General features: G+C 36.1%; 1 protein-coding gene across 5 annotated transcripts in view; it reads right to left on the reverse strand.

Moving 5' to 3' along the window:
- Positions 1-18915, reverse strand: part of Naa35 (N(alpha)-acetyltransferase 35, NatC auxiliary subunit) — a 69563-nt gene that overhangs the window by 50172 nt on the left and 476 nt on the right. For 4 of the 5 annotated variants that reach the window (XM_005387923.2, XM_013515950.1, XM_013515951.1 and 1 more), the window contains exons 2-6: positions 18282-18424; positions 8643-8676; positions 5466-5580; positions 4501-4575; positions 2047-2214 (exon numbers count right to left, since the gene is read on the reverse strand). In XM_005387923.2, coding sequence (XP_005387980.1) covers positions 2047-2214; positions 4501-4575; positions 5466-5580; positions 8643-8676; positions 18282-18424 — 535 coding nt within the window. Of the gene's footprint in view, positions 1-2046; positions 2215-4500; positions 4576-5465; positions 5581-8642; positions 8677-18281; positions 18425-18505; positions 18813-18915 lie in introns of those variants that run through there. The other variant, XM_013515953.1, reaches the window with a different exon arrangement.

The following is an 18915-nucleotide window of genomic DNA, read 5'->3' on the forward strand; positions in this document are numbered from 1 at the left end:
AAAAAACTAGGATTACAGGTCCTATTCTACCCAGCTATTCCTGTTCTGGGTATTTTCCCAGAAGAATTAAAAACATCATGTCACAGCAATATATGTGCACCCATGTTTATAGCAGCACAATTTGTAATAGTTAAATCTTGGAAATAACCCAAATGCCCATCAACTGAGGAATGGATAAAAAAGATGTGGTATTTTTATACAATGGAGCATTACTCAGCTATAAAGAACTCCAGGCTTTTAAAGGTAAATGGATGCAACTAGAAACCATTTTCATAAGTGAAATAAATCAAGACTCTCAGGTGTAAACATCATATTGTCTCCCTACTACAAGACATTGAAAGAGTAAATAAAATCCAAAAGGTACAATAAATATTATGAAAGGAAAAGAAACTGCTCAAAAAGGAAAGAATAACTGGGATGGGGGAAAGGAGAAAAGAAGGAAGGAATTACACAAGATAGCTAAGATAATTGTACTACTAATTTCTATTAGTTCATTATAAGGAACAGCTAGTGTTTATATTGTTTGATCCTTCTTACATGCCTAAATCTGGTAATCTGAGCAACTACTTTGAAGATAACAATATGCAGTATAATAACCATTATAAATTTCCTATCATTTTGTTCTCAAATTCTGTATTCCTCATTTTTTATTCTTTAAAATAAAAAATAAATAAGTATTCTCATTTAAAATTTTTATAGAGAAAAGTGAACTGATTACTTTAATTTATATTTCCTAGATTATACTGAGGCTACATTTTCTCCCATTTAAGTCCTCCGTCCATAACATATATAGATATCCAATTATAGTTTCTTCTAGTACTAAAAAATTTAGTTTTTCTTAAAGTAATACAGACACATAATTAAAATTCCAATGTTACAAACAGCCATATTCCCCAGTTCTTGGTATCTAGTTACCTTACTATTGAAGAATACTGACATTGTTTCAAGATCTTAATTACTATAAACAATACCACAATTAATATCCTTGTGCACAGGTCTTTGCGTACAAGGGCAAATGTGTGTCAGACAAAGTACTTGAAGTGAAACTGCTCAATCAAAGTAAGTGCATTTCTCATTCATTAACTTAAACCACTCTTTTTAAAACTCCATCTACCTGGACAAGATCTTCTATAATGATACTCATTATCAATGCAAATATTTAACTAAATAACCAGTGAGTGTTTAAAAAGCAGACATTATTTCATTAATAACTCACAAGCCATACACACAAATGTGCACAATCATATTAGGTACCTATATAATTATTTCCACATACATAATACAAATTTAAGAAAGTTTTATGTACAATGTATGGAATCATGGTTAGAGCCCGAGATATTTATTTTGGATCAGGATAAGTATTCAAAAGGAACTTCACAATTTCAAACAATGGAAGAATTCAACAAAAACAATTAGTTATTATTAACAACTGCAAATGTAATCTCCTTCTCCCTTACAATTATCAGTATCTGAAACTTTATTTTTTGTAAGAAAAAAAAGGCCTGTCTAAAATTCAGTTGTGTGAGGTACTTAGAGCTGAAGGAAAACATCTTCTCTAAAACATGCTTCGGATTGTTTTCCTTTGCTTTTCTTATCTAAAGCTTGAAAACAAAGCCTTTTTGTTAGACCAAAGCTGCATCTTCTGTTTCCGTTGTCAATCCCTGCAATTCCCGGACTACTCCTCTGGACATACGGATACTCAATGGATGGTACAAAAGGAACATGTAAGACAAAAGCCCTTTGTTGAAAACTGGGTTACTTCTCTATTGCAAGTAGCAATAGCTACACTCTTTTCTTGAGATGGGGGCCTTTTTATGGTACCCAGGCTAGCCTTTAACTCTTGGGTTCAAGCAATCTTCCCACCTCAGCATCCCATGTAGTTGGAAGTTCAGGCACAGCCTCCATGCCTAGCAACTGTATTGCCTTTAAAAGCTATTCTTAGCTATACATGCATACAAAAATAAGAATCATAAAATCATTTAAATGTATCACAGTGAATAAAATGGGCAATGAGCTTCAGGAATTCTTATATTAAAGAAATCTTACTTCTTCAAAAACAGCAGCTTTGTTTACTTTTTCTCTTGCAATGTCACAGATTTTCAAGATTCCCAGAGCAAAAGCTTTCATAGCAGGATCTTCTATAAAGTCTGGATTATGAATGTAAAGGCACGTAAATACTGTCTGTGCCAAGGAATGGCCTTCCAACCATGTTATCTATAGAGAAATAAAAGAATGTACATATTTAGTGTTACAGAGTCTGCAAAGTCTAAACTGATCCAAAAGAGAGACAGACACTTGAGTAACTGTAAGATTAACCAAAAGATTTAAAAAGGAATTAAAGGGAAGATGTGAAAAAACCAGAGTTAGAACTTGCTTTACTGAAGTTTTTAAAAAAATCATATACAGGCTGAGTATTCCTCATCTGAAGTAGTTAAGATCATAAAGTTTCGGAGAGTTTTCTGGCTTTAGAATACTTGCATACAATTTATGAGTTCAGCATGCCTGATCTGAAATCTGAAATGCTCTGATATATGAAATTTTTTAAACACCATGATAGTGCTTGAAATGTTTTAGATTTTGTTTCCAGATTAGATACTCAATCTGTAAACATAATTAGCTTCTATTGTCTCTGCAATATAATTCAGTTTGCAATATACCTGAAGACTAATAAGCATCTCCTTACGTAAGATTCAAAAGCAAACAAGTCCACAATGTTGTCAGTAAAATGCACAAACTGGTAAATTCGTAATTTTAGAACTAATCATGTTCTCTGCCTCTCATTCAACTCTTCTTTATCCTCACCATCACTAACTCAGCCAACAGCATCATATCTTACCTAGATTACTGCAAGAAATTATGCAGTGATATCCCTACCTCTTATTGCTAATTTAATACTTCCAACCAGGCGGATCCTTCTATAACACAAAGATAAACATTCAGCGCTGTCTGTTACAGGCTAGAAATACCAACAATAATCAAAACTGAGTAACAGTCCCAAGAGTTACGCAAAGTACAATACTTTGATATATTTATGTAATTTTTTCTAACACTAAGAAAGATGGCATGTTTCTCCTTTTACAAAGAGTAAATAATCCTCCCAAGTTTATATAGTTATATTTTACTTGACAGCCCAAGAATTCTGCAGTGGAACAATACATACATTATTTCATTAAAAAAATGAGAAACAGATGTGAAAAATATTCTAATTAAGGTATGTATTCGGACTAACTATGGTGCAGGAGACTTTGTAGATAAAAACTATCTACCTTTAAGAGCCCCAACTTTTTAATAGTCCACCCAAGAGTCTCAAATAGTTTCTCAACTTTGGCAAAAATGCTTCCTCTCTAGTCTTACCTTTCTTGTCCTTCTCTAGTCTCACACTCTTCCTACTTGGCTCCCTGACAGATTTTGGTCAATAGCTATTTTTGAGTTCTGAAACTGGACATTTTCACTCTGCCTTGCCCATACAATATATCTACTTTGCCTGCAATACTCTTAACCCTCTTGTCATATGCCCACCATTCTTTAGTACTTCATATCAGTATCACTTCCATTCTACAAGCTTTCTCACCTCCCCACCCTAGACATAATGATCGCCTTTCTGCCCTCACACAACCATTATGAAAGCATCTACATGTTGTCAGAACTGTTTGTGTATCTATCCCCAGCAATCCTCCCTCTCCCTTCCCATATCACTAGAACTATAAACTGAAAAAGATACTAAAGATGTCTGTGAGGGAAATTCACTTTTGGAGGACAGAAGATCAGGACTAGAATTCTAGTTATATGCCTTAACATTATAACCCCAGGCAATGTAAGAAAATACAGGTAGCTATAGACATAAACCTAAGTGAAAAAATTAGGCAGGTAAAACAACTAAGGTGTGTGTACTTCTAACACATTCGGCAACCAATCCTTGCTGAATGAATAACTGAGTAAATGTTATATATTTCTAACGATGATAACAATGTCAAAAAGAGAAAAGATGGTGAGATGGGGGGCAGTATAAATGAAAAATTTTCTACAATTAAACAACACTGCCTAAGGGAGATACATATCCAGCAAAGATAAATCACTAAAATATTTTCTTCACAGAAGATGTTCAGTTTACCACAATTTACCCTAGGTTAGTAGAAAAGAATTTTTCCAGGCCAATCCAAACTTGTGTTTGTTTCAATTATTCTTATCTTATGGAACTACAATTAGGTTTATTTCTTTGGGTTACTTGAAAACAGAAAGGATACTCTGGATAATGGCTGCAACATTATCTTTACTGAAAAAATAATACTCCTTTACCTAGAAAAATGAGAGCCGTAGAAGCACCTAGATGGAAGATGAAATGCTGCTTCCTGTGGTATGAACTGGCTTGCTAATTGTATATACATCTCACTAGACTCAACATTACATATAGGTCGTATTGAACCCTGGTGTGTATTTTATACTTAAACATTCAGGTAAATCACAGACTTAATTAACCAACAATCTTATTTTAATTCTTACCAAACAGCAAAAACATGTATCCATTATCCCTATCAATTCAGGCAAGGTGAGGTCTTTAATTTTAATGGTGCCATCCTAAAAAGGAGGGGAAATGTGATATATAAGCAGAAATTGTTTAGGTTTATGGTTACTATATACAGTAGCATTTTAGATTTCAAAACTTAGATATGTAAAAAGAGCAATTCTAAGAAAACTCTGCCTATCATCTGATAAAACAAAGATACTAAGTTGATTCTGTTCTTAAAAATATTTTATTTTTAAATGACAAATAATTATAGAGAAAATATATTTTAAACAGGTCTTCAATAATAAAAATCAAAACCACTCTGGTTGAAATAATACTTTTATAATGAAATAAAAAATAAAATAAAAAATATTTTAATAGCACAGTTCAAATTAGTTCAAGTATTAATAAATATCAGTATTTTAATGACTCAAAACTACTGACCAAAAAGAAAACTTTAAAAATACTGTACCTTTCTGAAATTGGTTAACTGTACTACTTGTACATTTTGCCTATAACATCTATTTGTTAGGCAGTAAGTTTACAAAACATATAAAATTAAACTCTGGCAATGACAAATTTCTAAATCAGTTCTCACTGAGTTAATTTTAAATTCATAACCATAACCATTTTGCTTAGTATATTAACAAATTACATGTAATCTTTAAGCCACTTAGCCTGGTATTTGAATATATATTCAAATGCTTCCAAAAATTAATTTTAAAATACACAAACATGCAAATTTAAAACAAGTTTATGATGAAAAACTCAAATAACTCATTTCTAGATTTTAATACAAATAGATAACTAAAAAGGCCATAACTAATTCTTGTTTATATATTTGAGCCCTCTTAAAAAAAATACTTTCAATGAATATATTGTTTGATTTTTATTATTAAGCATGATGTTTTAACATAAAATAAAAGCACATAGAAAACACAAAAAGTATAATGGTGACTACCTTGATAGCTTGTTCAAAATTGAGAACTTTTCGATTAACTTGGTTTCCAATCATGCCAGCATCCATCTTGGGATCCATCATTTCAATAGCAGACATGGCTTCAAAAAGACCAAATCTGCAAATAAATTAAGCCCCACAAATTGTTTCTGAACCTGAATTCCCACAACAGTATAGAAATTATCAGTAACTTCACAGTGTTCTACATATTTAGTCTTTCTAACTTGTTAACAATTCTCTCAAATAACCAACAATGAACACAAAAATTCTTTCATGTATTTCCACTCAAATTATTCTACTTGAAGTATAAGGAAGAAAAAAGCTTAAATATTTTTATACTTGCTTCAAAAACAGTGAGCATTAAAATCAGAGGGTGGCACACACCAGTAAGCCCAAAACTCTTGGAGGCTGAAGCAAGAGGATCAAATTCAAGCCCACCCTGCGCTACACAGTATCTTCAAAGCCAACCTGAACTACATAGCAAGACCCTGTCTCACAAAAGGTTGTACATTAGAAACTTGTACGGGAAAAAAAAAGGACATATAACAGATTTCACTTTGCCTTCCTTAAATAATTTCCTATAACATTCAGAAAGTTATATTTGGAATAATTACCATGGTGTGTAACTGTTTTTCATTTTCTTCATTTCTTAAAAAGAATTAATATGGCGTCTTTAACCTACACACAATGCCCAAGATTTTGGCAGTTACATAATGAAAAACAGCCAGGGTGGTGCCATATTCCTGAAATCCCAGCACTCAGCAGGCTGAGACAGGGGATTGCCATGCATTCGAGGCCAGCTTCCACTACATAAGTGAGTTCAAGGCAAGCCTATAGTACATAGTGAGACCCTGTCTCAAAAAAAAAAAAAGAAAAGAAAAAGAATCTAGAAATCTCAATGCTTTGGTATCTGTGGCTAAGCTGTCTCAAAAGTAGATGGTTGTGATATACTATAAACTAATTAGTAAGTATGACGTTAACCAAGATATGCTTCAAAAAATCAGAGGGGAAAAGAAAACACTGAAAGCTTGAGCAACCAGCCATCAAACTACTGACTTCCTATTAAGTCATTATACTACCAAGAAAATAAAGACACCTAGCCTATCATGCTAAGTAATTTCTTTCAGACAAAAAGCAGCAGTAAGACATCAAAAAGAGCTTTAAAACAGACTCTTCCCTGCAATCCCTCTACAATTCTCGTGTTTCAATGTAAGAGAATCTGACAATATGATCATATGATACTATTATTAAAGATAATTCTCATCTATAAATTCGACGAATGTTAACCAAACCCAAATGGTATTTTTCAAAGAGTTTCCAAAAGAGAAAATATGCAGGAGTAGAATTTTGTCAATAAAAACAGTAGTCCCCAAACACCACACAATATTATAAAGCTACAATAATTAAAGCCTGGGGGGGATGTGTTATGTAAATGTGCCAACTCCACACAAGGAATTTAAACATTAAATACTGCAAACATGTACGAATAAAAAAAAAAACCTTTTTATTTTGCAAGTACATTTGCCGTAAATAATCATCATAATCATGGAGATTTGTACCTGTACATAATATATTTATCTTTTCTTCCCCATTCCCCTCCCGTCAATCCTTCTTCCTGCCCCCTTACAAAAGCTATTCTCATTTTTTCGTTCCATTCTCTTTATATTAAAATCCCCTTTCCTTTCCTTCCCTTCTCCCTCCCCACTCCCTTGTTCTCTTTCTCATTTAAACTTCTCAATGTATATCCTCCATTTTGCTCTGTATTTACCTTTTGGGTTTCTCATACAAGAGAAACAATGTAGTATTTAAGCTTGTGTGTCTGATTATTTCACTTAAGATTATGCTCTTGAGATGCATCCATTTATCTAAAAATATCTCAAGTTTATCATTCTCTATGGCAAAATAGTACTCCACTGTACATAAATACCATATTTTCTTTATCTCTTTATTCACTGATGGACATATGGACTGTTCCCAAATGGCTAACCATCCAGAAAAAATTAAATCTTTGATTCATACAATTTGAAAAAATAAACTCCAGGCAGATTTAAATTCTAAAACTAAAACAAGTAAATTAAAAACTACTCTAAAATAATGTATAAAGTTATAAAAGAAAAAGTTGGTAACATCAACTGTGGAAATACTTTAAATTCTTAAAATGGATCAACAACATCAAATTCCTCACCTGGGAATTTGTTAGCAATTAAAAATCTGTTCCTATGCCAGACCTACTGAATATGGAATTCTAGAGATGCAATCCAGCAATGTGTATTTTTTAAAGTCCTCTAGATGAGTCTGATGTACACTAAAATCTGAGAAGGACTGAATTTCAGGGCTTGTAGCGCCAAACAGTGTCCAATCTTGTCCATTTACTAATTCAAAATTTCACATTCCTAACTTTGCAGACTGTCCACAGTAGTATAGAAACTGATGCTACCTGTGAGAGTATCATGTAATTAAGCATTTCCTTTTATTTTACTTATTTTTTGTGGCACTGAGGATAAAACTTAGGGTCCTCCCACTTAGATGAATCCACATTCCCTTTACTATTTTTTATTTTGACCCAGATCTCACTAAGTCATTAAGTTGCCCAGGCTAGGCTCAGAACTTCAGATCCTCTTAGCTCGGCCTCCCAGAGTGCTCAGACAGATTACATTCACGTGCCTAGAGGCATTTAGTCACCTGATATTTGGTCATCAACCAAGCTATCATATATAGTATACAACTGATATCTTTTCCTCAAGAAATTCCAGGCCGGGTGTGGTGGCGCATACCTGTAATCCCAGCACTCGAACTCGGGAGGCTGAGGCAGGAGGATTCTTTCAAGTTCGAGACCAGCCTGGGCTACAAACTGAGCTCAAGTTCAGCCTGAACTACATAGACAGATGTAGACTACAAGACCCTGTCTCAAAAAGACAAAAAAAAAAGAAAGAAATTCCATATGGAGTACATCTACCCTCAAGGAAAGAACGATAAGTCACAGTTCTACTAGATGCAACTATTTTACTTCACAAGTAGGGTCAGCTGCCCTAAAATTGCCCACCAAAGTTAAAAACGGGTTCATAACTCATTTTTAACAGCTTTGAAATATAAATTTACCCAGACTTCAAGGAATACTACATCACATGAGAAAAAAGATTAAAACATTACACTATTTTTCAAAGGACACTATATACTTACAGCTTATCATGAAGCAGTTCTCCCAGCTTTAATTCTAAAAGAAAGAGAAAATCCTTTGAGTATATTTATATCAAATTTTCAGTTCCAAATAGGAATTTTTACATATATAAGCACTGAAGAAATGTGTCCAGATTACTATTAAAATTAAGAAATAGTTATGTCTAATTATTAATATGCTTTCTATAGACTACCTAAATATTGAGATACTATAAACCAGTAGTGATGAACCTATGGCACACACGTTACTGGGTGGTTTTTTTAGATAAAGTATGTTAATGTAGAGTTGCTTTTTGTTTTGTTTTGTTTTTTGACACAGGGTCTTACTATGTAGGCTAGCCTCAAACTCGCGATGTAGCCCAGGCTGGCCTTGAACTTGAGGTGAATCCTCCTGCCTCAGCCTGCTGAGGGCTGGGATCACAGGTGTGTGCCATCATGCCCAGTTAGAATTTTTTTCTAAACTAAAAGCTCAGTATTCAGGTTCATTCCCAAGCCAATGAAATTGGGGCCTAGGACCTACACAGTAGTTTTAAATCACTCCAGGTGATTTTGAGGTGGGAACCACTACTACAATATTAAGTAATTTAAATATGAGTGGTCAAATCCTATGGAAGGTGTAAAGAAACAGTTTCTAAAACTTCATCCAATTCTCCGAGCTAACTAAGTTAAATAATATTAATTTATGACAGTTCCAGGTACCAAAATGAATAAATGAGAAGCATGTATAAAAACGTAACAATAAAGGCTAAAAGAACCTAGATTAAGAAGCCAACAATTATCAAAGAGTGGTCCAGGAAATCAGAAGTCTGTGATGCACCAATATTACATGTTATCTTTTACACGGTGTTAACATTAACACTAATGATACAAAATCAACAGGAGGAAGGGGAGAAAAACCAAACCAGCAATGACAGCTAAAACTGCTGCAGCTTCAACACAAATTAAAGACAGTGGTCCCAAGTTAACCTAGTAGGGTACTTTTTACTCCCATGCTCTTCCAGCTAAAAAAAAGACAACAGTTTTTCCTCATCTCGCATAAGAATGTCTTTAATGGTTATAATAGAATTCAAAACCACAGTGGCACCACCTCACACCTATTAGGATGGTTACTATAAAAAATAAACAGAAGATAGCAAGTGTTTAGGGATAAAAAGCTGTTAGGGAGGCTCAGCAGTATACATTTTAAACCACTCAAAGCAAAAAGGAAAATTAAATATATGGAAGACTGACTCAAATCATTGTTGTACTGATTCAAAACACTGCTAAGTACTTAATGTATTTAATCATTTTCCTGAGGAAATACACTCCAATAGGAGAGATGGAAAAATAAGCAAAGAGAAAACACTGCAAATACATTTTACCAAATAATAAATGAGAAGATCAATTGTAAACAGGTCTGACTAGATTTTTACATATAATATTTTAAGTGATGTTTAGATTTAGTGAGGGGTCCTATAAAAAGCCCTATTTAGTCCATAATATAACTGATATCCAGAATTATTGTATAAATGATATTTACACAGAACAATTAACATTTATTCCTGGGTAAAGGTGGCCAACGGAACACATGCAACCACCTTTTATTGTTTTCCAGCAATCCCATTAATACAAGAAGGATTCTTTTTAAAGGACAAAAACCCCAAAGAGGAAAAGCAGGAGAAGTAAGAGATAATATTACCAAAACTGGTGAAACTTACACAAGTTAGTACCTTAACAGACCCAAGAAAATTGAATTCTCAAGCATTTTACTCAGGAAGATACTGAAGATGACCCACAAGGAAGACGACACCTCAGACTGATGATGAACAGAATACTTTGGAAGAAACTTGTTCACATACATAAATACAAAAGTCTATATAACAAGAGAATCATAAAAATATCTCTTTAAGATTAAATCAGCAACATGCCTGGTGCATACGAATGCCTGCAGGAGACAAACATCTGGTAAAGGGTCTGAAGTATAAGTTAGGTATCATGTAAAAAAAATTCTGTGAGTTGGATGCAGTGCCATACAACTATAATCCCAGTACTTTGGGAAGTTGAAGTAGGAGAATTCCAAGTTTGAGTCCAACCTGGGTGACTCAGCAAGACACTGTCTCAAAATGAAAAAATTAAAGGGCTGGGGATATAGCTCAGTTCAAAGGTCCTGGGTTCAATCCCTGATATCACCAAAAAAAAAAAAAAAAAAAAAAAAAAACCAATCCAAACGAAGGGAAAATATAGTAATTGTGCAAGGAAAAAAAAGTGTAATAGTTTTACTCTGGCTCAGCTATGAATAATATTTGTATATTGATAATTACATTATTAGTCAGATTATTGTATTAGTTACATTACCGATAATGTAACTAAATATATGGAGGAAGTCCACATATTACACCTACAGTGGGGATAGGATCAAGAAACACTGTAGTAAGAAAATCATGCTATCTAGAATCATAAATGCCAAAATAATCAGTTCAAAGGAGGAAAAATATCAACTTCTGGATAATCCTTTTCTACTGACTAAAAACTCCTAAAAGAAAGTAGGATACATAACACGTGATCAAGGGAAAAATCTAGTAAGATATACTCAAGAATGCAGAAGAGCCCTCACGATGCATCAAAAGCCCCATTCCCTCCACACAGCTCTTTCTGTGACAACGTCAGCTGCTTGCTAGCAGTGTCAAGACATAAAGTATCCATCTTTGAAACACGTTAAAGACATTGAACAATAGCAGAACAATCGTGAAAGCTGTCTAAATGGAATGAACTAAGCAGCATTAGTGACATGTTGGGGAGAAAAATTACTGTATTGTAGTAGTTTCCCTGCGTCTTGGTCAGCAGGAATACCCTTGGCATATACCCACTAGACGCCACTAGCACACACAGGCTCCTACTCTACCAGCCCAAAATGTCTTGAGCCATTAGCGAATGTCCCTTGAGATGCAAAGTTACCCAGTTGAAAACCACCAATCTAAGCTATTCCACAAATACCAAATACAAAAACACTTTCCTTCTGCCTCAGCCTCCCAAGTTCTGGGATTACAAGTGTGTGCCACTATGCCCAGCCTGAAAACATTCGCGATGACATGGAACAAGGAAAACCATTTTCATTTGCAAAAATAAAATCATACATGGCATAGTGTTACACAATAAACATTTTTATAAGAGTATTAAAAAAATCATTTTAAAAATAGTTAACAGGATTCTCAGATCTTTTACCAAGACAATTTATGTCCATCCTTTTCCTCTTAGAATAAAGTGGTAAATAAACAGAGAATTCCTAGAATAGTAATTATCAAATGACTGGGAAAAAGGAAAGCTGTCTATGAAAGTCTTATAAAGAATCTATACTCTTGCTGTGATAATTTTTAAATGCTATATAATCAGGTCAATGGTAATCTTAAAAAAAAGATTACAAAAGCATATTCCAGACCACCTGGATGGCAACATTATAATCAAGAATCACAATTTCAGCACCCACGCTAATAATTATGACGGTTCTAGGCAATCGCCCAAAATGACAGCATTTAATGTAATGCAGTGATTCTCAAACTTCTTTAGCCTCAGATCCAAATACTGTGTAGCTCGAAAAAAAAACACAACCTGAGAAATTCTTTTGTTTGGTTTGGTTTTTTGCAGTACTGGGAACTGAATCCAAGGCCTCTGCAGTGAACTATACCCCAAGCCACTCCCAACCCCTCTTTGAGACAGGGCCTAAATTGCTAAATTGCCCAGATTGGGCTTAAATTTTTCAATCCTCCTGTGTTCGCCTACCAGACTGCTAAGATTACAAGTATGCGCCATTACACCCAGCTTTATTCATTCTTAAATACATACTGAGAACCTTCAAATATTCTGGGTCAAAGAGGATAAAGCAGAAAACAAGAGAAACAAGAAACTTAGGCAACCCATACTCAACAAAAGGGAAGAAAAAGCAATAAAGGGGGTTTTCCTGAAGTACTAGGCAAGAGTCAAAGAAACTGGGGAGACTTAAACATAGTACAATACTTACAGAAAAGACTAACAGAATGAATTGAGGCATCAAAAAGAAAACAGATGAGAGGATGGATCTACATCCTTCTAGACTGTAGCACAAAGAGAATGAATATAAGCATAGCAGACGTTGGATTACTTCTAGGCTCTAGATACCTGGGGACATCATAATTCTAGAAAGAGGATGTTGGCCGTCCACAGGCTGAGAGATATTATCTGGCAGGTAGAAGAAAGTGCGGTGCATGTTACATGATTATTTACGTTTAAGTGAAATTTTTAAGTTGTAGGTTTGTAATTCAGAGAGATCATCTAAACATAGAAAACTGAATATAATATGAATATCAGACTTTTTACAGGTAGTAAAACGGGAAGGTTTAAATCAAGCATGGTTTCCCAAAGAAAGGAAGCCTATAAGCACTACTTAATCATGTTACCCAGGGAAAGTAACAGTGATGGCATCCCATATTCAAAATAATTTGGAGGGGCTGGGGATTTAGCTCAGCGGCAAAAGCACCTGCCTGGCAAGTGCAAGGTCGTGAGTTCGGTTCCCGGTACTGGAGAAAAACCAAAAAAAAAAAAACAAAAAAAACAAAGTAATTTGGAAAAGGGGACAAAAAAAGTAAGAGCCTCAAGATCAGTTACAGAGAACATGGAAGAAATGTGTGCCACCTGACAAACAATAAATGAAAAAAATGATGAAAATTACTGTTGAAGAGCCCATTTCAGTCCCAACACCCATGGAAAAACTACAAAAGCCAACCCCAGCCCCTGACATCCTGCTCTAATCCACAAATGTCAACCCCTCCCGAAAATGCCTTGTCTGCTCAAACAAAGCCTCCCATGCACGCCAAATCTATTCTGCCAAAATTTTCATGCCATCCCTAATGGTCCTGCCCCTCTACCTCTATGTAAACCCAGCCTCCATGCCTTACTGGGCAGTCTCTATTTCTAACGACTCGCCCGCCACCTCTGCCCCAATAAAATTTCCTTCACTGTTGCCATCTTGCACCTATTCCCTCCAATGACCTTACAAGTTTGTATCTGATAAGCAACTAAAAGAATGAGTAAAATTATACAGGAGATTAACTTTGTTGTCAGCAGGAAGTTGTTCTTGTTTTGTTTTGTTTTCCAGTAATAAAGGCTAAACCCAAAACCTTCACAATGAGCTATATCCTTTTCATGTTTCATTTTGAGTAACAGTCTCACTGAGTCACTAGGTTGCCCAGGCTGGGCTTGAATTTGTGATCCTCGTATCTCAACCTCCTTGAGAGCTGGCTGAGTTCACGGGCATGTAACACCATACCTGGCTCAGATTATTTAGCAAGGAAAAACAAAAATCACTGACCAAACTGGGGGGTCAGGGAAGCTTCCCTCAAGAATGTAGGCTGAGGTCTCAGTGATGAGAAGAATGACTATCAGAAGCTATCTCTTCCCCCACACAGAGGAAGAAAACCCTTTAATAAAGAAAATGTACACACACGTGACCCCAGCACTTGGAAGGCAGGAGAACTGCCACAAGTTCAGAGAAAAAAGCACATGTAATGGCTCAGGAGGAAGACAAACAGATAGACAGATTAAATAAATATATACACAAGGGGGCTGGGGATTTAGCTCAGCGGCAAAAGCGCCTGCCTGGCAAGCGCAAGGTCGTGAGTTCGGTTCCCGGTACCGGAGAAAAACCAAAAAAAAACCAAAACAAAATAAATATATACACACACACACACACACACATCACGGCATAATACATTCACAGGGCATAATACTTTCAAAGCCTAAAAGGTTAGGGCAGAGACTGACAACAGAGGGCAAGAAAGGTTGGCTGGGCTAGATCACACAGAATACACACCATTCTTTTTCAGAACAATGGTTCAGGAGAATGGTGTTCCAATCACAGGTTTGTGTTTTGAAAAGTTCACTCTAGCACAATGCAGAAAACCTGCTGGAGGGGCCAGAAGATGCATGCAAGATGATTAAAAAACTATTACTGGGGCTGGGGATTTAGCTCAGCGGCAAAGCGCTTGCCTGGCAAGCACAAGGTTGTGAGTTTGGTCCCTGGTACCGGAGAAAAACCAAAAAATAAATAAATAAATAAATAAAATAAAAAACTATTACTGAAATCTGAGCCTAAGATGACGGTTTGAACTAGTAGGGTGGTCACAAGGAAGACAGAAGTGAATTAATTTTAGACATATTGAGGCTGCAGAATCAACAGGAATTGCTGTGAGATTATATGTAAGAAGTAACAGAGTGTAAGGTGTCAAATTATATCCCAGAAATCTGTGATGCCTGAATAATGGTACCATGCACTGAGATGGGATAAAGAGACGTTGGGGAAATCCTATTTTGAGGGAGGGTAGGGGTAAACTGAAGACTCTGTGGCATAAGATGATAACTGCATCTACCAATCTAAAACTCCAAGGAGAGGCCTGGGTTGAAGATATGAAGTTAGGAGTCATCATTACTGGAGTGGTGATTAAACCATGGGCACAGCAGACATCAAGTAAAGAGAAGTACAAAATAAGAAACAAGAGCCTAGGGTTAAGCTATCCAGAGTGCTTTCATCTAAAGGTCTCAATCATTTAAAAGGAAAACATTTTCTGAAGAAAGTTATGTTCTTAAAATTTCTGTTAACCAAATCTTAAAATCTTAAACTCAGTAAGAAACCTTCAAAACCTGCACTTATTTAGCCCCAAATGAATCTGTAATGTTTTACTTATTAAAAGACAAAGCATGCCAAAAAAAATCAGTATAGCCAAATGCCATCATCTTGTTGTGACAGTTACAGAGAATAAATCATGTATTTTTCAATGGCATAGTGTCTACTTGAAAAAGTAAAAATGAAGAGCAAAGGAAAAACTGACTGTAAAATGAACTTGGGCCAAGTAAAAGAGGAAAAGGCAAAGTAAGAGGACATCCTATTATGAGGAAAGCCATAAATTTTAAGTTTTAATTTTAGAAAGGTACCAGAACATGTCTAAAATATAATCAAGACTATGAATATGATTATTTCAAGAAAGAAACAAATTACTAATACCAGAGGCTCTAAGCTGTCAAAAGAATCTATAGCCCCAAATTGGTATGTAATAGGAAGATTCTTTCTACATCAATTTTTTGTTCTAAAAAATATACCTCACATTTCTGCCACTTGAGATAATGTAAGACAAGTGAATAGGATGGTGTGAGTGGCAACAAAATGACATGTCACCCCCCCCTCAACCCATACCAATGTAGAGATTAAACTTTATTTTTTACTCAAGGTTTCTCAGACAAAGAAAAATGGCTAATTTACGATACAGCAAGAAGTCACACTGAATTAGCTCACCCTTCCCAATATTCTGGACTGCTTTCTCAGGCTCAGTTCTCCTTACTATACTAAAAAAGCAATGAGTGGAACTAAAATTATAGTCTCGGCTGAGATTATATTCTGCATACTTACAGTCTTCAAACTATGGTATGCACAACTGTGGGTGTTATGTCCCAGGGTATTCAAATAAACAGGATAAAAACTGGTACAGCTGCCTCTTGTTAAATTTATGTGACAATTTGGGAGGGAAAGACCTTGAACATAAATGGTAATATAGTGTAAAACACAAACTACTCCATGAATTCCTATGATAAAACTTATGTGTGTGCTGTTTTGAATGTTACCCATAGGACTTGGGAAGGGGAAGCTGTACAGTATTATGTACTCACTCTCTGTCAAATATAATTAAGAAAGAGAGAATAATTAAGACACACCTCTCATGTTCCACTCACCATGTTGGCATTCATTAATCAAGACACATCAACTGTAACCTTTTATTCCACTCTAGAACCCAGTCCAACTCTTTATCACCTCAAACTGGGGTGGTGCAAAAGCTTGTCTGAGGGTATAGACTCTTGCTATCCCAACCATCACAGATTATGTTGCTTTCATACACGTACACCACCAAATTAAATACTGTAAGTAACAATGGCTACCATCAAGTGCCTATTAGGATAGATCACATGCTTTACTTCCACCATCTCATTTAACCACTTTATAAAGTAGCAGTGTTACTTTACAGAGAAAGCTAAGAGTCAGATTAAACTATCCAATTAACTAAAATAAATACCTGAGTTGGGACTTCTGCCCATGTCTGACTTGAAAGCCTATTCTGCTAGTTATGTATTGAAAAGATACTGTCCCAATCATTTTACTAAACATCCAGGGCATATACTTTCAATCTTAGTTCAAAACCCTTAATACTTCCCATGTTTATAAACCATGTTCAAAATAACAAAACAAAACAAAGTAAAAAAACTGAAGACCCTCCACTGAAAAATGTTCTGCAGCCAAGCAATTACTTCCCCAAACTAAGCTCTCACTAAACTCTGCACATACAATTCATCTCAGTCTACAACAATTCCCACACCACTTAAAGAAACTCTTTCCTGTAAGGATCAACTTAAGCTATATATCCTGCCTCATTTAGATTTCTGATGGCTCCCTAAAATACAGCACTTAAAATCAGGGCAGGCTCTTATGAACCACTTAATTGTCTAAGACTTCTGAGCACAAAAACTACACTGCAACTTTTTCCTTGAACTAGGCATATATGGGCAACTCACTGCTTAATCTTCTTTCCACTACCTTACTGAGGCATACGTTAACTAGACAAGTCTTTCAAACAGTACAAGGGTAGGCACCGGATTTTCTTATACGCAGCTGGTTCCCTTCCAGCCTGAAGCTTCTCCAAGCTTCACTTCTTAAAAGTGGTATTCAAACACACCCCACCTTACTATTACCAAAAAACCTAGTAAGCTTCCTGGGAAGACAGAAGCCACCAGGTATGAATTCCTCTATCACTCCTCCCTAGCCACCTGAGAATCATACCTGTACCTTCACCATCTTAACCTCACTTCTTTCTCAGTGTGTCAGCCTATGCTTCGCCCTCCTGCCTCCGAGTTCTTTTTTGTTTTTTTTTTTTTTTGGTTTTTCTCGGGTACCGGGAACCGAACTCACGACTTACACTTGCCAGGCAGGCACTTTGCCGCTGAGCTAAATCCCCAGCCCGCTCCGGGTTAATTTCTCTACCGGGTTCCTGATCCCATTCTCTTTGAAGTCTGAGATCTTTACTATCTGCTCCCTTCCCCTCAGTCTTTCTCTAAGGCCTGTTCCTCTCAACAAATGAGCTCAATCTTTTCTCCAACATTTACTTTCAAAAATGTATTCAGGACTTTGTGACTAGAACTGATGGGGCAGTGAAGCCTGAGTGGTAAGCAGATCTTAAGAGGCCACAAGGAAGAATGGATTTTATTCCACCTGCAACAGGAAGCCCCTGGAGAATCACAAGCAGGAAATAATGGGTTCTGACTATTTTAAAAGCTCAAATATACAAAAATACTTTTGGTCAACATATTAGTGTTTCCACCATTAGAAACTGTTTTAGAAACTGTTGCAATGCACCCTCTAACCTATTACTTCAAGGTCAGGAAAACTTAAAAGGACATACTGTCTCAAATTTGTAATGCTATATCAAACACATACTAGCTTTAAATGAAAGTTAAAATTACAGGTGTGGTTAACAAACTTGATAAACTACACCTACCTGCTGAATTTTTCTCATTTAGCAAGTAAGTTTAGGAAATACCATCACAATTTTACTTCTCAGATTATGAACTTCTAATCCAAAAATTCCAACTCACCTCGACAAGCTTCTTCAAAATCTTGGGTTATGTCCACCCAGCTTGTATTGCTTTTTTCCATTTTTTCAGGGACACTGAGCTCCCATCCTGAATCATCATCATCTACAGATGCTTTCATAACCATTATTATTGTGAAACGAACACTGGTGTAAAAGAGAGGATGCAGTTTTCAGGATAAAAATATTTGCAAAACTGTGCGTTTAAGTATCAAGTGAAAGACTTACTAAACTCTTTAAGTAGAATGCTTCTGGGTCTGCAGATGGTCCTGCAAAAACTACCTCAATGTAATTAAATCTCATACTAACACTACTGCGCCTCACTTACTAATACCCACCATCTACCATGGCTCATACTTTGCTTTCCTCCTATTTAAAAATAAAAAGAAACACCACACACCATCCCACCACTGGCCTAAAAAGAACCAACTCCAGAAATTCCAACTTTCAACCCTGGCCACGAATGGCCCAGGAGCACTATCAGGGCGCCCTCTCGCAGCTCAGGACCCCGAGCGCCCAGTGAAGTCACCCAGACGGGGCTCCGCGGCCGACCCCCGAGCCCGGGCCCCGACCCGGACCAGACCCAGACGGGACCCGCGTCGCCACGGGCGGGGCTGCGGGCGCTCACCGCAGGGTCC

Source organism: Chinchilla lanigera, unplaced genomic scaffold, assembly GCF_000276665.1.
Source record: "Chinchilla lanigera isolate Chin_1 unplaced genomic scaffold, ChiLan1.0 scaffold00031, whole genome shotgun sequence".
In the NCBI taxonomy this organism is placed as follows: domain Eukaryota; kingdom Metazoa; phylum Chordata; class Mammalia; order Rodentia; family Chinchillidae; genus Chinchilla; species Chinchilla lanigera.